This window comes from Falco peregrinus, chromosome 11 (genome assembly GCF_023634155.1).
Source record: "Falco peregrinus isolate bFalPer1 chromosome 11, bFalPer1.pri, whole genome shotgun sequence".
NCBI classification, from domain to species: domain Eukaryota; kingdom Metazoa; phylum Chordata; class Aves; order Falconiformes; family Falconidae; genus Falco; species Falco peregrinus.
Genome location: NC_073731.1, coordinates 432,245 through 456,302, shown reverse-complemented (window position 1 = coordinate 456,302; position 24,058 = coordinate 432,245). Strand labels below are relative to the sequence as shown.

The 24,058-nt window shown below is 37.9% G+C and overlaps 1 protein-coding gene across 6 annotated transcripts in view; it reads right to left on the bottom strand.

The window, feature by feature from the left end:
- The window catches only part of CFAP61 (cilia and flagella associated protein 61), a 118,590-nt gene that overhangs the window by 80,710 nt on the left and 13,822 nt on the right, over positions 1 to 24,058 (bottom strand). For 4 of the 6 annotated variants that reach the window (XM_055816551.1, XM_055816548.1, XM_055816549.1 and 1 more), the window contains 9 exons: positions 22,273 to 22,405; positions 20,218 to 20,371; positions 14,386 to 14,477; positions 13,079 to 13,254; positions 9,937 to 9,976; positions 7,876 to 8,015; positions 4,169 to 4,295; positions 3,285 to 3,362; positions 1,895 to 2,101 (listed from right to left, as the gene is read on the bottom strand). In XM_055816551.1, coding sequence (XP_055672526.1) covers positions 1,895 to 2,101; positions 3,285 to 3,362; positions 4,169 to 4,295; positions 7,876 to 8,015; positions 9,937 to 9,976; positions 13,079 to 13,254; positions 14,386 to 14,477; positions 20,218 to 20,371; positions 22,273 to 22,405 — 1,147 coding nt within the window. Of the gene's footprint in view, positions 1 to 1,894; positions 2,102 to 3,284; positions 3,363 to 4,168; positions 4,296 to 7,875; positions 8,016 to 9,936; positions 9,977 to 13,078; positions 13,255 to 14,385; positions 14,478 to 20,217; positions 20,372 to 22,272; positions 22,406 to 24,058 lie in introns of those variants that run through there. The other 2 variants (XM_055816553.1, XM_055816550.1) reach the window with 2 other exon arrangements.

Sequence of the window (24,058 nt, the reverse complement as noted above, 5' to 3'; positions counted from 1 at the left end):
ACTACCTTGAGAACTGAGTAAAACATCACATTTACCATTTATTAGAAAGCAATGATAAACTAAAGTAACTTAAAGGAACACTGTAGCCTGGAAATAGACCAAACTGGAATCATCAGTAAAATTTAATTTTTCTCTTCCATCCACTGCCATTAAACTGCATTTTTTTAAGTGCCTCTTAAGAACCTGAGAACCTAATGCTATGCAAGGACATTGCTTCCTCAAGAGAATACTTAATAAAAGTCCACAAAAGTGTATAGGAAAAAGCACCCTTCTGAAAAATGTACCTATGTCTAACCTGTCAAAAATCCTATGTTAAAAACTGTGGCGATTTCAAAAACACCCAAGTCACTGAGGACAGAATTCATCTCAGTCACCATCTAAAAGCTAGGTGCTTAGTTGAGCTAGCCATGCAGACACCCAACCAGAGTCAGCAAGGTGAGCATCTCCAGAGGGCAATTCTTTCTGTCCCAAGGTAGGCAGTTATGAGCGCTGGATGAAATGCCCTCTGGATGCACTGTGTGTTTCTCCATTAATGCTGGCAGGAGCCTAGGAGATTAGGCTGGGCCAGATAGTAGCTTTAGATGGCTACGCATCAATGAGTTCACATGTTTGACGATTTTACCTTGTGTTCCCTCTTCTGACATGAGACCAATGACAAGACACATATATGAGTATTTTTGAAAGAATCTTTTATTTTGCTTCTACAAATTACGTTCTTCTCTGAAATGGACTTTCTCACACAGGATTAGGTTCTTATGGTTTTCCTGTAGCACTTGCAGACACGTCACATTTTCAGTGACAGTGAGGTGTCTGGGTCCCACTGACTTTTGATGAAACACCATCTAGAGTATCTAAATCACTTTTGAATTCTTATAAACCACCTGGATGTGTTTTTAATATTATCCCCTTGCATTTATTCATGCTACATTATGTCCAGTGACATAATTCCTTTTTTCCTCTCTGCCTAGCACTTTGTCGTGAATTTACTGAAATAATTAATGCATCTGAATGGCAGTATGTGGAACAGCACAACTTGATCTGGTTCTATTATTAACTACAACAGGAAATAGAAATAATTGTTAAAGATACAATATGTGCTTTATAACCCGTCATTTAAAACCTGATTGGTAACTGATTTGCAAGTGACAAAGGTGTATCAGCTGTTCAAAACAAGAAACCCAAACCACATCTTAGAACTCTACACAGGGTCCTAACTTCAGCAAATGTGGGAATAGCGGATGCTTGCTACTTCATCCTAGAACCGATCTATTGGGAACAGACAGGAAAAGGCAGAATCTTGACTATTAGTACCACAGCACACTTATGGAAGAGTCTGACAATACACAAGACAATACCAATACATGTTTACGTGGGTAAAAAGCACATATACTTCTCTCAGAAACAAGTGAGGAGGTAGCAAACAAATTGCTCCTCTAATGTGCTGCTCCCACGGCAACATACTGATGTGTTTAACTTAAAAGACATCTAACTACATTTAGAGAACAGTCACCCTAGGGTTCTCTAAATTCAATTGAGAAATATACATTTGCAAAGAGTGACTCAGATCAGAAGGAGCCACCCCCTAGGAAGAGCTTCTCTCTCTTCAAAGACTAGGCAAAGACCCAAGGCCAAGTACACTTCAAATTTTGGCTCCTTCACACGCTTCCTGAAGATACCTGGTAAGTCTGGATTCACATGCACTACTGAGCACACTACAGATTAACTCTGCAACAGCTATGTCTATGAGTACAGATTATATCATGCAAGAAGAAAACAAAGTTTGCTGCAGGTTGCTAACAAAATCTCTGTTTACAGTCACTCACAGAAGCAAACAGAAAAATAAAGTAAGTGCGACAATATTTAATATAAGAAATACAAATAACTTTCTCCTTACCTTGCCTTCCACATACTGTGGATAAATAGGATAGTAAAGAGAAGATTTGTGGGCCAAGCGAAGAATCTCCTTTAGAAAGTGTTTTGTATAGTGATGAAATATAGGATTTAAGACAAAGTGGCAAAGATGTCCATGTTCCTCTTGCTGGTGGTGATTAAAATTAATAAAATCTTCCATGTTGTAGTGTGATTGAATATACTCAATATCCTGGAAAAGAACTTGGAAATCAGCAGTGATGAAACAGCTACATTTACTATGTCTTAGCAAGTGCCAATGAATTGCTTTCTATCAATTAAGGAACTAAATTTGAACACTGAAATTAAGTGCCTTTGAGAGTTGTTCTCAATTAAAGCACGCTGACTGAACATATTTTTCTTGAAAATCTTTTCATTGTATCAAAATCTATTCTTGCAGCTTGCTCACCTTTATTTACAGGGAATGCATATTTGACCCTTTCACAACAATGTCTGATACAGGTTAATAGACGTTAATGGAGGGGAAAAAACAAACAAACAAAAAAACCCCACCTTCTGTGTTGCCAACTTCCAACACAGAGAAGAAGCCTAGACCATCCCCGCACAAAACTTACACTGAAAATGGGGAATTCTACAGAGAAGAGCTGTGTTAAGAAGTGCCCTCCAACAAGTCTTCCATGTTGAAGTGATAAGCTGAGATTTCTGCACATTTATACACTCAAGAGAAATCACTATATCCTCTTATCTCAATGCTCTTAATATAATTAAGAGCTATTTTTGAAAACAGAAGTGACTATTTTAAAAACTGAACATTACAACTGCTGAACAATCTAAAATCTGCCTGGTCAGACAGCAGAATACCACACAACTAATGCTTAAAGAATGTTTACTTTTCAAGAGTAATGTGCAACACTGTCTCTTTTTGTACTCCATTAGGGCATGTGCTTTTTATTTGTTTTGAAGTTAAGTGTGTGATTCATTATCACTCAGAATCTACCGTGGGAGGGGAAAAAAAGCCAGTCTAGAAGGACAACTACTACTCTTCGGAGTACACATGGCAAAACTGCTTGTTGACTTCAGAAATTAGGGAGCAAAATAGGTGATTATAGACATATTTAGGAGACAGAATGGCTTGTGCTAAAGCAGCAAAAAGAGGTGTAAGATGCATACTTTCAGAACACATCATCAGCTTCTTGCAAATAACAGGATGATTTTTTTTTCATCTGTGTGTCAATCATCTATGAGAAGGGAATTAATACAGTCTACATAGGAAAGACAGAAAGAAAGTGTAAAGAAGCAGCATCTTTTACATATCCTTTCTGTTAGATACACGTATAGTGGCAAGCACGAAACTCAGCCTTTAGTGTTAAGGGCTAAGCATTACAGTTTTCATACAACACAGAAATAGAATTTACCATTTCATCTCTAATGACAGAAATGCCAACTATTTGATCCAAAACTTCTGCTATGAAAGCCTGTACTGGAATCCCATCCTGCAAGGCAAAAGCAACATATGCACATTTCCTATTTCATTAGTAATCTTTATTTTTAATTGTAACTGTGTATTTCACCACATGATCACAGTTAAAATATTTTCCTCCCAGTACACATTCTATACACCATCTCAGTTTAACCACTCTTCCTTAACTCAAGGCGTAATGTTTAAGCAGTGTATGTGGCTGGACTCGACCATGCAGAATTCTACTGGACTAAAGTTTCAGTTAGGATCTAGCTGCTGCAGGAGAGCTATGAGCTCAGTCACTAATTTAGTCCTGTGTGAAGTTCTGATCTTAGGGAAGAATATTAATTAGAACAGATATTTAGTTACATAAAATGGATTTCCCTACAGCTATATGATTCGTAATGGCAGTGTTTGTCTTTTTGGCTATGCAGAATTTTCCATCACACAACAAAAATGCAGATGTTCCCTACTAACTGATGAGTGTCTGTCTGGCCATATTATGGGAAGAAGAAAGAGGCCCCCATATGTGACAAAACACATGTTCATCACAGAACCAAATGTGCATGCAAGAAAAAGCAGCAATGCTAATTGGGCTGTGGGTGGCCAAAAAATGCATCCAGCCTGCTTCTGTCCCTGCATTTGAGGAGTCTCCAAAGAAGAGGGTAGTTGGTATAAGGCCACAGGTTAGATACACCCTATACTGACTGTTGGTACTGACTTGAGTACCTATATACTCTCTATATGTAGTATACTAGTTTAGAGTAATGTAACAAATTCTGGATGTTTTCACTAGTATTTATCCATTCTCTTGTACATTTATTTGCAAGAAATACTCACTGGATCCCTGCGAGCCAGAATAAATATCTTCAAGTCATTCAATATACTTTCATTCAATCTAAGGGTTTTAACAAGCATCTTGACACCAAGTAGGTCATTGGTTGTTGCCCTTCTTACATTAAATGACCTATTAAAAAAAAAAAAAAAAGAAAAAAGAAAAAAAGAGTAAAAGTTAACTCTGTGACAAATTAAAGACAATTCCCACGCTTAAGACATGCCTTTCCACAAGCACCAAACCTGTCTTTTAGAAGGTGAGATTGATTACTATATGACTATTGTTTGAAATCCATATTAACTTATTGTGTGATAAGAGATCACACATCTACCTGAGACAACTGAAGAATGCGGCTTTAAATGCTACTAATCATTCAGTCCTTCTGCACCTACAGCCCATTCCCACAAAGCACTAGCTATGACAGATATCACCTAATCTTTGAACGGAAAAAGAGCCAGCAGAGAAAGAAGGCAAAGAATCTTTAAAAATGAAAGTAGAATCCATAACTGCACACTGACATACATGGGGAAAAAAGAAAAAACAAACACAGAAAGGTAAGAAAAAAAAGAAAAAAGGAGATGGGGGGGGGGGGGGGAAGAAAAGAGCCAACTGTCATCCTTGGATATGGCACAAAAGAAAGGCAGTAACATAAATTTCTCCAACAAGAACAAATTACTAACATTTGTGCTAGGCCTCTTTTCTTTGAATAGTAATACATGAGGATAAACTTACATGAACAAAATGCCTCTGATAAACATAAGATTGCCAATTAGTAATCACACAACAGTGGTATGCTGTGAAGGTCTCTGTGCAATATATACAGCCAGTAACACGTTAGCTACAGACAAGGATATCCTGGCGCTTAACTAGTTTACACACTCTGTTATAAAACATCTTCCCAGCCGCTAATTATTTTAAAAAATTACTTCAAAGGAGAGTGTATAGCAGCTAAGGAACTCCCTCATATTGTCTGTTAAAGGCATCAACCCTTCCTGGTTAAACAAGGCTTGTATAATACAGACTTACAGAGTGCTGTTCAAGGAACTGAATTACAACTTAATTTCCAAGAACTAAGTTCTTCCACCCAGTTAAACTTGCCATTCATATAGTATAACTTCCATTCCTGTTGTTCTTGCCTTCAATTTAAACTTGTATGTGCTATTCCTCAGCCTAAGTCACAGTCACATTGAGACTGATTTTGTGGAACATGGTATAATGAATAGCACTAGTACCTTAACACAAATACCTGATACATTAAGGGAAATTTCAAAGCTCAATCTCATTGATCATTTTCAACTTGATTATTTGAGTGTTCAAAAGCATACATTTGATTACTAAATTACAAACTAATCCTGAACTTCTAAGTCAGCATCAGCTTAGCTTTCACATTTAACACATTTCCAGTTAATTGCAAGATCAACCAAGTGATGAGGATGATGGTCAGCAAGACTAGCAATATGGTTCACTCTGCAACCCGCAAGCGTGCTATCTTCCTGCCACTCCACTGAGCCCAGCATTTGAGTTTTTCTCCCCACCCATGTCCAAGTGGAGGCACTTGTGCCAATAATGAACTACATTTTTAATGTAATAAAAACCAGAATATGCAAAAAAATTTGTAACTTAAATAAATAAATAAACAAAACCACCAGATCCAGTGTGAATTAAATAGTAAGAAGGACTATCCAAGGTCTGTGCTCATTTCTCTTCCAGCAATGAATTAACTCATTCTAGATGCCCAATTCCTTTGACTGCTCAGAGACCAGGACGCTATTATTATTATTATGCTTTTTAGTGAAAATTGAGGGAAAGTATCCATTAAGCATTTCAGCCTATGCCTTGTCATCTGTTATTTTTTTCTCCTTCACTGTTAAGTAGCAGACCTATACTTCCATTTGCTGCACTCTTGCTTTTTGTGTACTTAACACTTTTTCTTAGTCCTTTTACAACCTCTACTAATCAGTATATCATTTTGTGCCTGTGCCTCTTCTGATTTTGCCCTTTCATGTCTTCATATTCCCATCTTCTTACCCCTGTTTTTCTTCTATTCCATTTTCTATGACTTCCTTTTCACTCACATGCCTTTCAAAAGCCCTTGGTACAAGTACAATGTATTGATCTTTTACTTCTTTGTATTTTGGTTTTATCTAAGAGAGTATCTGCTGTTGTGCACTTAGTTTTTTGTTCTTCAGAAGTTTTTCCAAAAGCTTCATCGGGTTTCTTCCATAGCTTTTCTGATCCTGAACCTCAATGGAAGGCTATTTTTTCCTTACTCCCCTGCACAGCCACAAGGAGGACTGGAAAATGCTACTAATGACATTATTCTGTTTTCATAGAAGGGGTGGTATCATTTGGAATATGCACAATTTAATCAGAATTGTAAAAGTGTTTTTAAAAACCCTGATAAGTTTAATTTTGACCAGTATCGCAAGAGGACATATGACTACCAGTCCTACTGGTGAATTACTGAACAGCTGTGGCTGAGATTAACAGGAATTACTCCAGTGGCTTTCTCTTCAGCCAGCTGGATTCTTACGGAGTACACAGAAGCCGAATTTCATCCCACGGTAAAAAAGCTTCTACACAGGTCCAACAGTAGCTGGCCAGCTCCTGCACGAGCTATTTGTATACAACCCAAAAGGTGATTAAGTATGCAATTAAAACAGAAGTATTTCTCTGAAAACATGCAGTATTTAGCTACATTAAGACCAATAATAATAATTAAAAAATAATCTCTAACTGCACCATAATTCAAGCTTGGTGTTTGGGCCAGTAGAGGTGTGTTATACAACCAAAGCATTGGAAAATTCATACCACGTAACAGAAGTCATAGCAAGAGAGGTTTCGTGTTCCAATTCACCAGTATTTCAGACTAGAGAAGTATTCAGTGTCTCACAGAAATTGGAAGGTATGAAATAAATGATTCAAAAAAAGAAGTAAGAGATAAATTACATAAAATAGGTACTCAAGAATGAGGTTACTGCTGTGTTCTGCATGTTCCAGAAATGCATTACTGCATTTCTCTCTAGAGAGTTATGTTATGTTTCCAGGAATTAAATCTACACCAGGCTTTCAATTATCAGTGTTACACAACCTGACCCAAGTCCAAAGGGCAAACACTGCACCGTGTTTCTCTATCAGCCTTGGTCCACAGTGAGGTAACTTGAAGCAGCTAATTGCCCATTGTTTATTAAGTTAGCAGTCTATATACAAATTTTAAATGAATCCACTCATTGCAATTTGGTTTTACTTAAAAGAAAATATATATAATGTTGGCAGTCAGAAGAGTGCTTGCTTTTACATGTTTACCTTTTTTTTCCCCCCATTAAAAATCATGTCACTAACTACTTTATTTCACTGAAAAATATAAGGCTATTTCTACATTGTCTAGTATAGTGCTGTGTGGCAATACATTTGAGTAGGTTTAGGATTCACTCCAGAACAGGAAGCAAGACACCTGCAGCAATGCTGCTGAAGACAAAGTTATTTAGCTTTGTTTCTAACTGCCCCAGGCACAGTTCTGTGCTCTTCAACTATACTGTTTTGAGGGTTCAAGCTACCATTTTTGCAAGATGTTGTGCCATATCGTGCAGAATACCAGCTTAGTCTGAGATAACAAAGGAATACCCATCTGGCGCTAGGTTGAATGATGCAAGTATGTTCCACAGAAGCAGTTCAAAATACATCATTTGTTGTCAAGAGGCACATGACTCACTTGAGCAATCCTGCACGGTGGAACACATAAAGCTCATGACCAAGTCTGGAAGTACAGAAAGGGACAACCCGAACAAAACTCTGGATCAGCTGGAACTCTGGTACATGATGTGGCACAAGGACGACACAGAAGTCTTTATCCTGAAAAATATTTGCAGACAATAAAGGCTCTTAGTGATCTCGGCATAAGCTTTGCACAAAAGCTTCTGACTAGAGTGGACAGAAAGCAGAGAAACTGAATGCAGTGCTTACAAAGTACATACACTCCAAGTATTGCTCTCCCAAGATAGCTTGATGCCTGGGCAGCACATAGGAGCTAATGAGCTCAACATTAAGTTGGCTCACAGAAACAGGTCTTTCAGCTCCCATAGTCAAGACTTATGGAGTTAATATCCTGATATTCACTAATGATCCTTTTTTAACACACTATACCCTTCTCCCTTTTCTTCCTCAGTAGAATAGAGTATTTCAGTTGGAAAGGGCCTACAATGATCATCTAGTCCAGCTGCCTAGTAGGAACACCACACCTTTAGGGCTAACCTTTTCCCTTAGAAGGTCTTTTTTTCTACCTCACTATTCTGCAGTAAAATTTCAGGACAGTGCATGTCTGACTGGGATCTTTTGCCTGTTTGCAGCCCAGTGAGATGATCAACTAGAACAGCATGCCCTAAAATCCCGAGCCAGTGTGTATGCACTGCTTGACTTTGCACTGCAGGCACAACAGACTTGATGAACTCAAGTTTGTATATGCACTGTGATGTCCAGCTTGTCCCAAATTTGGCACTGCTGGCATTTATGTGCTACAAGGTGTGTGTGCATACAAAGACACACTGTATTGGCAGTCAATGTAATTGTCTAAAGCCCTGTGCTGTAAAGGTCGCAGAGGTGCAAAGGAGTGCAGGAATCTCAACTGAATGCTCTCAGATGAAAGACAGCATCCTATGGAGATAAAACGGCATGCCACAAATAACTTTTACCCACTCAAACTGTTCAAGCGCTCCATTCCATCAGAGTCTCTCCCATCCCTTTTTATTCAATACATATTTTAAAATAATCTCATTACACACAGGGATATTGAAGAATCCTGAAAATTCAGGAAGACACTTCATGGAGCATGATACATGCTGAGAGACTCCCAAGTGGCATGGATCTAGAAGATAATTAATTGGTTTACTCTGGCCAATTATTCTATAACATTTTTTCAGTAGAAAGATATTATTAGAATCTCGTGTCTCTTCTTCTCTTTAATCACACTATGTGATTAATTTTTCTTACTACACCTGTGATTCCGTCATGACATTTTGTTTCAAGGAGTGACAGGTGCATTGTTGGATGGATAAATTACTTATGAGATTTGAAGTGTTCTCTGTTCACTTTCTATGGGAACCTTCTTTGGTGGTAAGCAGCCTGTCTGAACATGCTGACATTTAGGGCCAAGTCTGTATCTCTAGTCAGCAGGACTGTCTCTAAGGGATGCTACCATGCAGTAATTTGTAGTGTGAATTTACAACACATTGCAGTGTGTATTAAAAATGTCTCAGAAAGGGGACTTTGCTACCTCAGATAAGGATTGATCACAGAGGGCATTACTGTGAAATAGCTACTGCACTATGAATTCACATTCTTATTTGCCACACGTTACTTTTGACCTAAACATAAACCTTCAGTGGCACTGTTAGTGCTACAGATTTCCTTAATACTGCTGTTTTCTAGGCTTTAACTCCACCTACTTTAATGCATTTTCCCTGATATTATTTTAATTTAGGTACTGTCTGGATCTATACATCATTTTAAAGGTGTTTGAAACATTTGCTTTCTAAATCTGTACTTCAGAAAAGTCCCTATGGAATATAAACAAAGGATTTATGTATGCAATATATAAAGTCCAAAAGCAGCCAAAGAGAGGAGTCAAACCCCTCTGGGTAACCCAGCCCAGGGTAACTAGCCATAGCATACTCCTGTGAGTCACTGACTTAGTTGGGCATCATATCTAAATGCTCTGGCTGACAAATGCACTACTGTCCCGTCATGCGTAAAACTTTAAAAAATTAAATATACATACTGGAAAAAGCTTGAAAACATAGTGCAAAAAGTCCAGTGATCTGCAACCAAGAGTAAACATTGTTAAATAAAGCACATATCAGACAGATCCTATACATTTTGGTATTTACATCCCTCTAAGTGCAAGGAACATTGATTCACAGTGCTTATCAGACAATTCAGCATTATTCAATTGCAGATGTTGCATGCTGCACAGCAGTGTTGACTTTTAGTGCCTAAAGCATGACCATTAACAAGAATAACCCAAATGTTTGAAATATCATCAAAACATTCGGCTCTTCATCAAAAGGAAAAAAATATATAATTTACTCCCATGCTGTTGACTCCAACATTTTTCAGAAGCTACTCATGGACTGTCAGAGCAGCATTAGTATATAGCAAACATTAATTGAGGTTACAAACAGTTGTTGCTATGTTCCACAATATTTTCAGCCAGTACCAAGAGTTCTGTCACTATCCACTTGGTAAGCCTATCCAACGTACTTTATCAGACTAACAGGAACATCAATACTTTGAAATTGTTTTTGAACACTTCTTTGCACTTCTCACCTACCGGTTTAGAGTAATTCCACTCTCTTTTCCATGGTGACAGTGAAACGTGAAATGTGACAGTTGAGTCTAAAAAACCATGAGAAATCTAACAAATTCTTCCTGTTTCTTTTATGCGTGAGGACATCAGAGAGCTCTAAACCCAAACAGAGTTGCACTGAAGCTTTATAAAATATTTTTCCACTGTATAAAATGTGTCTTTTGAAGAAATTCAATACAGACATATATTACCTAAAAATGTTGATAAACCCCTTCCTCCCTCCAGACCTGTAATTAAGTTCCCTTTAATTACTTCACCAATAATATTACTGAATGAAAAGAGAAATAATTTCTAATTTGAATGAAATCTTAAAAACACCCTTGTAAATACAGCTCTGGATTGGGGTATTATATGTTCACCTATATAATAAATGACTTGTTAATAGCTAAATGGGGGAAAGGAAAATGCTATTGCAATGTAATTTTTTATTCTCTGGTATCCAGTACCTTCTTGGCAGCAAGGAACAAAAGAATGGAGGTAGGAGATTTTTCAGGGGGCTTAAAAAGTTATCAAATACCTGCAGTAAGCTAGCAATTTAGTTGCTTTGCATTTCATGGTCAATGTGCTAAAAAGCCACGTAACAACTCTAGATATAAAAGATGGAAACATTTAGCAACTTTACTGGGTAACACACGTTCTCCAGTAGTAAACATCCCTTGAAGGCCAAGATGCAATCATACCTACACTTCAATAACGCTACTATTTCTGGAAACATGCTGTGCAAGGTCAGCAGTAACTCCTTCAGGACAAGATTCCGAGATATACTCAGGATTACCTCGTGCCAGCCTTTCAACATATTTACTTGTCTAATGTTTCCATTACAAACAGGTGGATCAAGTAAATGCAAGCTAGTGAAGCATACAAGTAATATACTTGAAAACACCAAGATCTACAGATTCCTCAGCTCTGAGAAGAGGATCCTGCATGAGTTAATCTTAGCATTCCTTTCTGAAGACCTCCCCTATCTTCTCCACAGATAACCATCTTGGAAACCAAACTGTTCCAGAGATATCTCCAGGGAAAGAAAGAATGGTACTGCAGCACTGAACAATAAACACGGTCAGAGTATCTTGAACAGAAACAACAATGGTACATACAAAGAACAGAATGTCAGAAGGGGGCAAAAAAGTGCTTATCCTAAGCAGGATACTAAAAGCAAAGAACTCAACTAGTCTACAGAGAGATTATACCCCAGCATTGGTATAGAACACTGCTTTGAATTGCTATTTCAGTATAATGGAGTCATTTTAGAACAAGTCCTTGAGCTCAGTGTTATTTTAAAATAGTTATTTTCTTCTCAAATAATTATTTTCCTTGAATTTTATTTTAGACTAGTTTGTAAATTAACTGTTCCGGAATGGACTCCCTGCAGTGCGATTGTTCTATCGCATGTACGTTGATCAGTGTTTCCAAGTATACCACAGACTTCTAGCACTGCATTTCTCTCTCTTCCTAACTTGTCTGAGCTATATGACTCAGTAACTATGTACTAAGAAGGCTATGTGTTAGCTTTGCTTTAGTAACTCAGGGTATTTGCATTTGTAGCAGATTCAGTGTTTAATCCCTTTGATAGGCCCTCTCCTTAATCAAGGAACAGCTTAATAAATAGAATTAGTTTCCAAGTTCTGCTTTTCTTCTTAATGAAGTTTATTCCTAAATTTCCTTGAAGGAGGTAAGTTCAGAAGTTGTCAGTCACCAATGACTACTACTACAAGTAGAAAAACGTTTTTTTAAATAGTTGTCAAACTCGTCATCTAAAAAGTCCTTGCTACTAATACTTTGTGTCTCTAGAAATTACGTTTATGTAAAGTATGGAAGATCTTGGGTGTGCTCAGCCTCCTTCCATCTACACGTTTTATTTTTCTTTCTAGGATCTAATAACAAGAGCAGCGCTCAATTATAATGAGATAGGGCCAATGTTCCTGGAAGGGCTTTGTTGATGTGGTTCAGTATAGGTTCACTCTTCAACAGTGCAGAGAGATTTTGGGGAAAAAAAAGGTCTAAACTACATGTATAGATCTGTTCTACTCTATCTAAGAGCCCAAGGTCAGCAGCAGCAATCATTTTAAGATAAAAAGCCTTTGTCTTCCCCCTGCTGTAGTGGATTCCAGAAAACAGAATCAATTATCTCAGTGACGGGAGACCGAGTATTTAGAAACGAGAACATTTAACTGCAGAGTTAAAACCAGCTTTATTGCTCCATGATATTAGATGACCAGTACTGTAACATCTCACTCTTGTCACAGTTTGTCAGCTTTGGAATAATGTTTGTTTAGAGGAAGAAGTGGCCTTCTTCCACAATTTCGATTAGCACTTTTCCAAAAAAATATTTAACTTATTGTCCCCACAGTCCTATGAGAGATGGGAATTTGCAGCTAGAGGTTGGAAATTTCAGTAAGTTATTGATGAAGGTAAAAGAAATGGACAAAAAGAGGTCGTAAAAAAATCCAACTTAACTGCAGCAGGTGCTGTCACTGTCAGATTTGTCCTAAAAACGTAGCATTGAAAATTGTTATTAAGATTGGGAAAGCAGTAACTATTAATCCATGCTTACCTAGTTTCATGCTTTTCATCAATACAAAACAGACGGATACAGAAAGCATTTGAAGCTCCTCCGTACACTGGATGAAAAGTACCTTCTTCAGTCTCAAGAAGTGTTGCTGGGGCTTTGAAATCTTTGACATCATCTAATGACAGTTCAGTATGGGAAACAGTAACAGCTCCATCCTTCTGCAATAATAATAGACAAGTGATCACTTAAAACATTTCAGAAACTATTTTCGTTTTTTAATGAAAAGGAGGTCTTGCATCATTCCTATCTTGTAGCATTCCAAGCAGACACATAGAGATGTACTTTATGCCTGTCACATTCTGACAGACACAGAAGTTCAAGGAAGGGTTTGTAATGTGATATCTATCTGTTGCTGAAACACTAGATAAAAATGGCCTTTACAAATGTATACATTCTTGCTGAAGAGCAATACAGTCACAAACGAATAGTTACCATTACAGTCCCCTTGTGAGGCAATAAAATATCTTTCAGAAATGTTTCTATATAAAAAAAAAAATTGTTTCCAGATGTATGCTGAAAAGATGCCAAAGTTACCTTAAAGAAAAGGGGATCAATGTAAAGAATATTACGGAAACGGAAATGAACAATAACAGGAAGAGAACCAGAGTAGCTCTGATACAGTACTAAGAGAGAAACTAAAAGACAGATGCAACCATTTAAAACTTCTTTGGATAAATTCTCTGCTGATTTATGCCCCACCAATAGATTTCATAGTGATGGTCTTTTATCAAGTTGAGCTTCACTCAACAGAAGAGGCACAGACAGAACATGTGCCATTTAGCTTTTACAACCTATATTGCTGCTTTTCAGCTTTTGTAGCTTTTAGTCAGTAGCAGACTTTTAGCTCAGTAACAGCCAAGTCAAAATCTCAGGACTCACAGATCTTCAGAGTAAGATGACTCTTACCCTGTCTGTTACAGGAATGCTTTCTCCACATCTGCAGAGAAGCCCATTCAAACCAGTGCTTCCACGTGCCTTTACTCAGCAGCAGACCGCACAAGCAGGCCCCCACCCTTTCCTCCTGTCAGTGCCACTGTATTCCCACCCCTATGCTGTCTGGCTGTTCGCATGGAACTGGATGGGAAAACTCATCCAATTATTAACTCTCCCCCTCCATCCAGATCCTAGCTAAAGCAGCTCCTGATCTACGCACAGGAGCAGATGTAAGTATGGGCCCATGCAGAGGACAGTGCAGAAGTGGAAAAAAGCATTGCTTTTCCTAGTAGCCTCCACTTTTGCCTTATACTAGCTTTTAAAGTTATCAGCATTGCTGTGTACAGTGCTATTACCTGCACAGCTGCATCCTGATCTTGAACATGGTCAAAGTTTTGAGATGAAACAGACTTTGTTTCTTCACTAGTTTGGTTGCTTTTATATTTATCTGAGTAATGAAAAAGAATAAATGCATCAGGCTTAAAAATGCAAGCTTAACCTGCAGAATCACAGCAATAACTAGAGTGTGCCAGACTACTGCAAGGTTTTACTTATTTTTAACAACCACAGTTAAAACAGACCCTCCTACCATTACTGGGCTAGAACTTCATTAGACTATTTGATTCCAAAGCAAAAAAAACCAACAGAGAATTGGTTGCAAAATAATCGAGTGAGCAAGACACAGTTTGGAAGCAATTCCTAACTTGTGTGTTATATGTAATATAATACATGTAATAAACAATATATGTTTACCCTATTTGAAGAGAAAAATACGAGTCACTGTATTAACTGGTATCTTAAATCCTGTGCCTGTTGCCAACTTGTTTTTCACAAAAATGAACAAGGGCTCTTGATTCTCAGAGTAATTCTAAAAGAACGGAAATTTAGAACAAATCCTAGTCAAGCCAGAACACTTACTTACCGGTGCAAGCAGAAACAAGAAACAGGGATTTAAATCTTCTCAGCTTCTCAGCTGCTAAAACTAACTAGCTCTCTAAACACCATTTTGCTACTTATAAAAGGTGGCTGCTCTTCCATCAATCTTTGTCTGTTTGTCTGTTTCCTCCTTTTCCTCTGATCTAAGAATTTCTCTCCTCTGCTGCTTTGTTTGGATGCTGAAGTAACTGCTTCAAAGCTCTCTGTCAACCATTGCAATTTTGCGTGTGTGTATGTGTGCATGCACAAGATTGTTTAGCCAAAAAAAGACACCTGTTGAAGCACACAATACCCACAGTAGTAGTGACCACTGGCTTTGGTAAGCTTTTAGACAGCAGCAGCATAAAAAAGAATAAAAAAGCTCCATGAAAAGGAAAGGCACTTTGCAATCAAACTAACAGAAACCAAGTTTAAATCTGCCTGACAGATCATCCTACCATCCTCGGTAACACTATAGTAATATTCTCATCTGAGTAACACTCCAACCTGAGTAATAATATTTTTGTGGGAAAACAGGTAACTAAGATGATAGGATGAATTACTTGTAGCCATCTAATGAATAAATATTTAAACACTGACTGCTGTGATGCATCATATATGATGCAAGATATATTTTTTTTCTAATATACATGTATACACACAGTACCTCTAGTCAAGTGCTTAAGGCAATTAAAGCATTTATATGTTAGGGAGTTTATTTAAATGGCACTTTTTTTTTTTTTTCTATTCAATCCCCTTGCCAGAGCTAAATCCACAGTGGATATTTAAAATATTAAGAAACCATAATAAAAACATCTAAAGACAATTTGGAACATAGATGAATTATGTTTGATTTCAATTACCTAGCTATTTTTTAAGATAGATTTTAGCAGCTTTATACACACACAACTCTACAGAACTCCACTGACACCTGACATGAGCACAACAGAACAAACTATGAACTTTTATAACATCACCATGCTTGCTAGAAAGCAGGCAATCACCAGCCCAGATGTTACACCCTCTGGGGAAAGCAGTTCCTAAATATGTATGGTGATGGGTTAATTTCTTTAAAGTCAGTGGAAGGTGAGGGCATTCAGAATGAGAGATCATCCAGTAATACATCATCAACGTGACATTTAAAGTTAATGTTATGGACCAAAATTATTTTAGTCTTCAACTTGGAAGAGAAACACTGACATACTAGTGAATCTTACATATTGCTCTAAATAACCACCAAAATTACTACAGCAAAGTTTTAGCTGCCCTATTTTTAGCCCCTGTACCACTCAGTACAGTAGTTCCACTCCTTAAATTGTCACTTCCCTAAATTTACAGATACGTTCACAGTTTGGTTTTACATGTAAAAATAAAGACTGAAAATAAATTTTAACTACTAAACTCGAGGTGTAGTATTACTTCGGCAGAAAACACATCAGGCCAGGATGCCCCTGCATTTGAAAGCTCCAGCAACATGGAAGTCCACGTTTCCAGGAGGAAAAAAACAAACTCAGAAAACCCAACACAACAGAAGTCTTCACTCCTCTCTGAACTTTACTTTGGGGAAACCTATCTAAGCTATATTCACCAACATAAGCATTTCTTCATACAGTAATGAGATTTTATATTTTTTTTTCAAGAAATACCTCAAAGGTTTGAAATGCTTTAGCCAAAAGCATTTTTAAATATCTGTTATCTGAAAATCTGTTTCTCTGTTACCAGAAAAGAATGCAGACGCAATGTGCAGGGCAAGAAGGAACACAGGGGTTAGAAATCATGGTTTCTCCAGGGGTATCACAGATGTGAGACTTCACAGAAGTGATCATATGTCATCTTGATTAACCCAGCTACATTTCTCATGATAAACAGCCTTGCAGGTGTCAGAAGTTAATTAGTACAAGTCTCTTGTTGTCATGTAAATATTGATATGTTGTTTCTGACTTTATACTAAAATGAAATCCCTTAATGGCTCCACCATCCACTACTGTCAAATGTAACTGCATCACTATTTACATATATGTTGCACACAAGTGACTGGGAAGTACATATTGTTGCATTAGAAGTAAGGAACACGCACAAAGAGAAAATTAAAATAATTCAGTGATTGCTGGGTCGTTAGCAGAGGTAACAGTCAGCAGGATCAAGAAGGCAGTTCACCATGAAGCCTGATGAAAAGCACTTGAATCATTCCCACTGCATCATGTTTTCTAGCTACTAATTCATGACACCATATAGAGTAACAACCAAATTACTGTAATTACCCTGAAATGTAAGTGGCATATCAATATTGTGTTAAAGACAGATTTTTGTAGTCTTTCATTATTATTCAGTATTACATTTTGAAAGGAAAAACAGTATCAACCTGTGGTCTGCACTCACAAGCTAAAGAGCTTGAAAAAATACCTTTGTTATTTTTTTAAAGAGGCAACATGAATTACTCTACAAAGTAATGCAACTTGCATTTTAAATTCTCAGCCTTCGAATTCCTTAAAAGAAAGTCCACAGCCTCTGTTGATGTAAGGCTTCTAGTGAACCTTCACATCAAGGGCCAGTTTGGCACGAAATTTCTAGTACAGTAGCCTGCAGAAATGATGCAATTGTTAAAACAGTGTTTATATAATCGTGCATGTGTTATGCAACGTAATCAAACATAAACTATACGTGACTGACACTGTAATAAATTTCAAGGATACAGGTTAGCCCTTATATTGGAAAGGCTTAACGATGGACTACCAGCATGCAACTCTTATATGGGCTCTACGTTTACCAGAAAAACCCAAAACAAACCAAACAAGGTAATTACCTTTTCAAGTTACATGTTATTGTAAAAAGCAAAAGTCAGAGAGGAGAGGAACTGTGCTTATGAGTTGGTTGGGGTTCTTTTGCTGTAAACTTTATTAAAACTGGGCTTTTTTATTCCCTTTCTTAATTAAAAAAAAAAAAAAAAAGAAAGAAGAAACGAACATTACTGCTTTTCCTAGAAGTTTTCATGAATGAATACTGAAATGAATTTTGAGTTACATCGCATGCAATAATGAAACCCAGATCATTCAGATGGAAAGGGCTTTTCATTCAAACTGCTCAAAAAATGTGAATTTTTTGTTTAGTCCTAAGTCAGATGTGTAATAAGCAGTAAAAAGAAAAGCTGTTTATCAAATATCTATCATATACAGCATGTATTTTCAATAAACCATAACAAATTTCTGTAACTTGTGACAAGCTAAGGCCTTATTGAAGTGCTATTAGAAACTAGAGTAAAAAATAGCATACATTTGATTTTTTTTCCCCTTCTTTTCTTTCTCCATTCTTTGAATTCAGCTACCAGAGTCTTTAGTTTCATCTGCCTCTTCTTGGCCATGCTGGGCAGGTATAAATAACTTATGTTTCAGGACAAGCAACACTTCTTAAAGCGTTAATTGTTTGTTTATATTTGAAAACATGCAAAACTACAATAACTTTAATTCTTATTCACTAATAACAGAATTAATATTCCCAAGCAGTGCATAGCCATGAGCTAACTCTAATTTTACTATGAAATTTCTAGTAGCCCTTTCTCTAGGAATAATATCAAGAGTCAGGCTCTTAGCTTACATACTCAAATTTCTTCTCAGGTATCCCAGACCATCAGTGATTTCTACTCATGCTATCTGAAAAAGCCCACGAACAATTCTCTTTCCCCAGAGCTGCCCCTGTCATTCCAATACCTTTTAAATACCTTGCCTGAAGAAAACATAACAGGATTGCAAACTAGTATCAACCATCAAAACTAACATAGCTTTTAAAAAGAGGAAAAGAGACAGATAAACACGAGACTGCTAACTATGCTGCTAAATAAATTTCTGAAAAGCACTCAGATGCTAGATTGATGACAGTCAATAGAACCTGAATAGTTGTTTACGCTGTTTTCACATTTAGAACAAATCTCAGGTTTCCTAAATGTCAAAAAAAAAATGTGTAACAGCAGTACTGTTAAAACCTATAACCACACCTATTAAGAAAGGGCTTAGCATCACAGAATTTGCCACAAAGTATGGGCCTACAGCTTGCAGCCCCTGGACAAGGAAAGCACACAGAAGTGTCTAAGGGTTTTACCAGAACCAGGTAATGGTCACAGAATGGTTAAGATTGGAAGGGACCACAGGAGTTCATCTCATCTGAGCCCTCTGCTCAAGCAGGGTAACCTACAGCAGGCTGCCCAGGACTGCATTCCAACTAGTTTTCAAAGAGACTACCATGAGTGATCTTTCTTTTTTCCTCCCTCAGTCTCAAGTTTCCACATATGTCTGTCACCTATTTTGAAATAATGCTCCAGGAGCACAGAATGATACAGGAGGAGATAGCTGGCTTACTTCAGCTCTTATTTGCAAGATGCTTCTTTGCAGGGGAAGGGAAATCCACAGGAGCAGCTATAAAGACTTTTTTGCTTTCCCTTTTCTGTTTGGTGACTTGTCAGCAATGAGGTACCAGCTGGTGACTGCTCTGTAGCTCCCTAGTTGCCTTTTTTGCCTGCTGCTTTGTGTTCAGACAAGCAGATACATAACAACGTAATGGTAATTTTTATAATTCTGTTACTGATAATTAGTAGATAGCAAAATGTTTCCCCCCTGCACAAAAAGCCCTTTGACACTGAAAAATAAATATGACAGCTGTAAACCATTTACACCACACTTCTGTTCCACAATCAGGTGACATATTCATGTTACTGTTTTTTATCATTTGCAGTAAGGTGGTTTGTAGAGGTGCTGTTATATCATGCCCAATATAAAAACAGAATAGACAGTCCCTGATATCCCCAAATTTTTTAACCTACAAGACAGCACACAGTAAGCAAAGAGGGCAGAAGTGGACCTCAAGGAAGTAACACGCCACAAGTGAACGGGACAACATAACAGCCACAGTTAACCAGCTGCTTCACTACTGATGGACATTAGAACCAGATTTCAAAATTAAGTCTTGAATTATTAGCACATCTGCAAATAACAGATAGAAAATATACCTGATGCTTTAGCTTTCCAGAACTTGAAACCTAGGTTTATCCCATACCTGCTATAGAGCAGTTCCTCATGTACTACAACCACTTCTGAATCAGAGACCAGGGCTATCAAAATTTCTCTCCTGAATTAAAAAACACCAGGCAACGATCTCCAAAACACATACATTAATTGTGTTTTCTTGCTAGTAAACCTCTATCCTCTGCCATCCTTTTGCAAAACCTACTCAGAAGCTAGAAATAAATGCACCTTGAATCACCTAGCATTTTAGAATACAGGTACCTTCTTGAATGCTTGGCTTCTGTGGCATTTTGAGGATATCTTCAGGATGTGGTTTACACAGTCCGTGGAAAGGCCCCAAATCAAAACACTCTTGAAACAGGGAAACATTTACTTGAGAACATACGCTCATGAATCCTACTGCAGTGCCACCATCCTGAAATATAAAAGTGATGTAAAAGTTGAGCATGTTACTTTAGGTCAGGACAAAAAAATCAAACAGAAATTTATGAAACATAGAAGTTACAGTGCTCTATCTCTGGCTGTGCATAATATAGGAACCATTCCAGCAGAAGTTAAAGATTATTTTTTTTCTTCTCATAATGTGTATTAGGACTTCTATATTAGATGTTACAATACTTCTGTTAGCTGTACTTGTGAGAGCATTAGGATTGTACATATGGACCAAATAATGACCTATTGATTCAATAAAGCATCTGTTATAGTAAATAAAAAGCATATACCTTTTAACTACATACCTCCAAAAAGGTATAATTTTTCCTTAACTTAAAGTGCAGCTGGAGTAAAATCTGGATTTAGTTAGCCATAATGGTTAACTAATTACTGGACACTGTTTTGCAAATAAAATTTACAGCAATTATCAGCACTATATATTTTCAAGTTGTAAAAAAAATAAATCTAAGAACTACTCTTTAAAAAAAGATAATAAAATGCCCTGGCAAGCGTGAAAATTACAAGCTCACTACAATGCTGAAATGACAAGTTATTCTCTATTTGAGTATGACTAAAAGTTTCCAGACAGTTGCAGTCTTCAGAAAGAAATATACCCTAAAAAAAATGAGAACTGGTATGCTACATGTTTTCTGGCTTTAAGCTGAGTCTAGAAGGAAGCTCTTCAACTTTTAGTACTATATGCAACTTTCTGGTGAAACACACATAATCAAAATTTTTATTTTCCTTTAATACACATTATGAAAGCCTCCTTTGTAAACATAATGAAAACTCAGCGGCTGGATTTGTATAGCTGTTTTATAAGGCCATCAGCAATTCAACAAAAATAAAAAAAAAAGTTTAATTTTTTCCCCCCCTCAAACAACAGGTGATTGTTTGTTTGCCTTGTTTGCGTAACTGAACAAAAGCCGGGTCGCTGCAGTTGTCTGGCTGCCATGCAATTTTAGGCCCAAGGCTCAGCAGAGACTGATTAACCAATCCATCTACCATATGTGCAAAAAGAGGTTGCCAGCTTCATTCTCTGCAGGGAAAATTGACATCTATCTTGGTTCGCATGGAGGTGTCTTTCCAATCTGCAGCAGCAGCGGCAAGTGTAAACTATGAGGGCCTGAAACACCTTTTGCTGGTATACTGAGCTATAAACGTACAATTGAAATGTATTATTTATAAAGATAGCTGTTTGTAATGTGCTATTACACTAATGGTTTATTGTTTCCCATTTGGCTTCCAATGGTAGTGATTACATGTTACGGTTTTATAAAATCATTTAATATAGAAAGCAGACTTCTGGAATTAAGTAGGTTATGTTGCCTATCAGCTTACAATACCACGCACTATTACTAACACATGAAAACTCTAACAGGAATTTTCAGCAGGATAACTATTACCACCTCTTTCTTATTTAAATTAATTCCTGGGTTTCTGTCTTCAGTTCGGCAAAAAACTGACTGCCTGAGCCAGGAGGTGGAAAATATCTACAGCATTTTTAACTGTGAAAGTATTACTGGCTACTAGTTTTCACATGCAGTATTAATTTTCACTGGGAATGAAAATTGGTCATCCATAATGCAAATGCCTAAAATGGCAACATGATTTCTTCCAAGATGGTCTGTTCAATCACTTGAAAAGAATCTACATAATTAGTGGGGATTGCTGTTTCACTTACTTAACAAGAGATATCACTCCCAAAGACAGAAGAGACATAAAATAGGTGGCGGAAGGCACTGTGAGTGTGCAGGTCATGAATTCTACCTTCCAAAAGTGAGTTTGTTCATTTTATTTGCTGAGCTGCAGCATGAGCTGCCGCTCACATATGACATCACTAATGTTATGATTAGAAAAATCCAGAGCTCATGGCAGACTGACCTCACAAACAACAGCCTGATTTTCTTCATCTTGACATTCTATGAGATCAGCAAGGAAATATTCACTGTAGGTTTCTTTCAGAGTCTCACTCTGATGTGTCCAGATTGGCATGAGATCGTCATAATCTTCCACCCTACAAAAAAAGAGATCAGGTATGTCCTAAAGCTCTGCCATTGATAGGCCCTGATACCACCATTCTACTTCATTAGCATATTGACAAATATTGCAAATGACTGATCCAAAGCCTCCACCCACAAATAAATAATTTCATCTAGGACATGTCCCCAGCACACACTAAGCTGGGAGCCTCAGCACCAGAGAAGAGACAGAACCACTTCCAAAAGCCAGCACAACCCACCTAAGATCTGAATCGGCCAATGGAGATGATTATCTTTCCCCTAACAAAATACGAGGGCAGCCCAGCTCAAAATTCTCTTGCCTAAAGCATGTCAGGCCAGGTGGACCTGGGCTTTAGGCCTCATTTAAAATAATTATATTCAGTGAGCCCAATCATCAGTTGGTCAGAGTTGGCAGAGATCTCAAAAAGCAACCCCAGTGCAATTTAGAAAATCAGTTCTTTTAAAAGAAGAAAATAGTGCCTTCCTGTATGGGAGAAACAGTGCTGAGTATTGGCTAGATGACTGTTATTACACACAGCAGTATGGGAGTCACCTGGCAGAAATCGAGCCATTATGCCTTTGTAAGGTCAAGTTAATGCTCCACCATTGAAAAAGATACAAAGGCCAAAGTGCAATTTTCTATCCCCCTGCCTCATGAAAGGCTTTCTGCATAGGTGGGAACCTGCCGCATCCAGGCTTTAACTGCCTCTGCTACTCCAGCCTGCTCTCCATGCTGCTGGCGCAGAAGCTGCCTGAGCTTATTTCCAGCAGTCCAGGTTTCAGTGTTAAGACTCATACAGGCCCCATGCTGCAGGGATCTTTATTTAAATAGGCAACAGAATCTTTCCCATTAAAGCACTTAAAAAAAAAAAAAAAGGGTCATTCTTAACCAGGATCAATGTCTTAACAAGTTTCAGCGCTTTTACCAATGCAGCAAAGGAATTCATGTGCTGTGACCATGACATAAAGGCTGATGGCAAACCAGCTCTAGCACATAACTGCTTTCAATAAGAAGATGAAACCACTTTTTTCTTTATCTGTAAAAAATGCAAGAATTAAATCATCCAACCAACAATTCTGCAACTAAAAAAGTGGTGAGAAAAGTGGGGCTGTGATGGTCTGGCAGAAGGAGTTATTTTTATTGCCAGACAGTGAGCCAAGAAAACCCTTTCTCCTCAGGGATGTAAGTAGAATGCTACTGAACATGCTTTTGGTTATCTCAGCGATCACTCGCACAAGCACACAAGGAGAAAGACAAGCCTCACAGAACAAGTCCCCAGAGGAGTGTGTGGTCGAGGGAGGGTTCCTCCCCCTCTGCTCTGCCCTGGTGAGGCCGCATCTGGAGCAATGGGCCCAGTGCTGAGCCCCCCAGTAAAAGGACAGGGAACTATCGGAGAGGGTCCAGCCGAGGCTACAAAAATGATTAGAAAAAATCATTAGAGGACAGGAGCAACTCCCTCATGAGGAAAGGCTGAAAGAGCTGGGCCTGTTCAGCATGGAGAAGAAAAGGCTGAGAGCGGATCATACCAATGCCTACAAATACCTTAAGGGCAAGTGTCAGGACGATGGGGCCAGGCTCTTTACAGTGGTGCCCAGTGACAGGGCAAGGGGCAACGGGCACACACAGGGAGCTCCATCTGCACGTGAGGAAAAACCTGTGAGGGCGA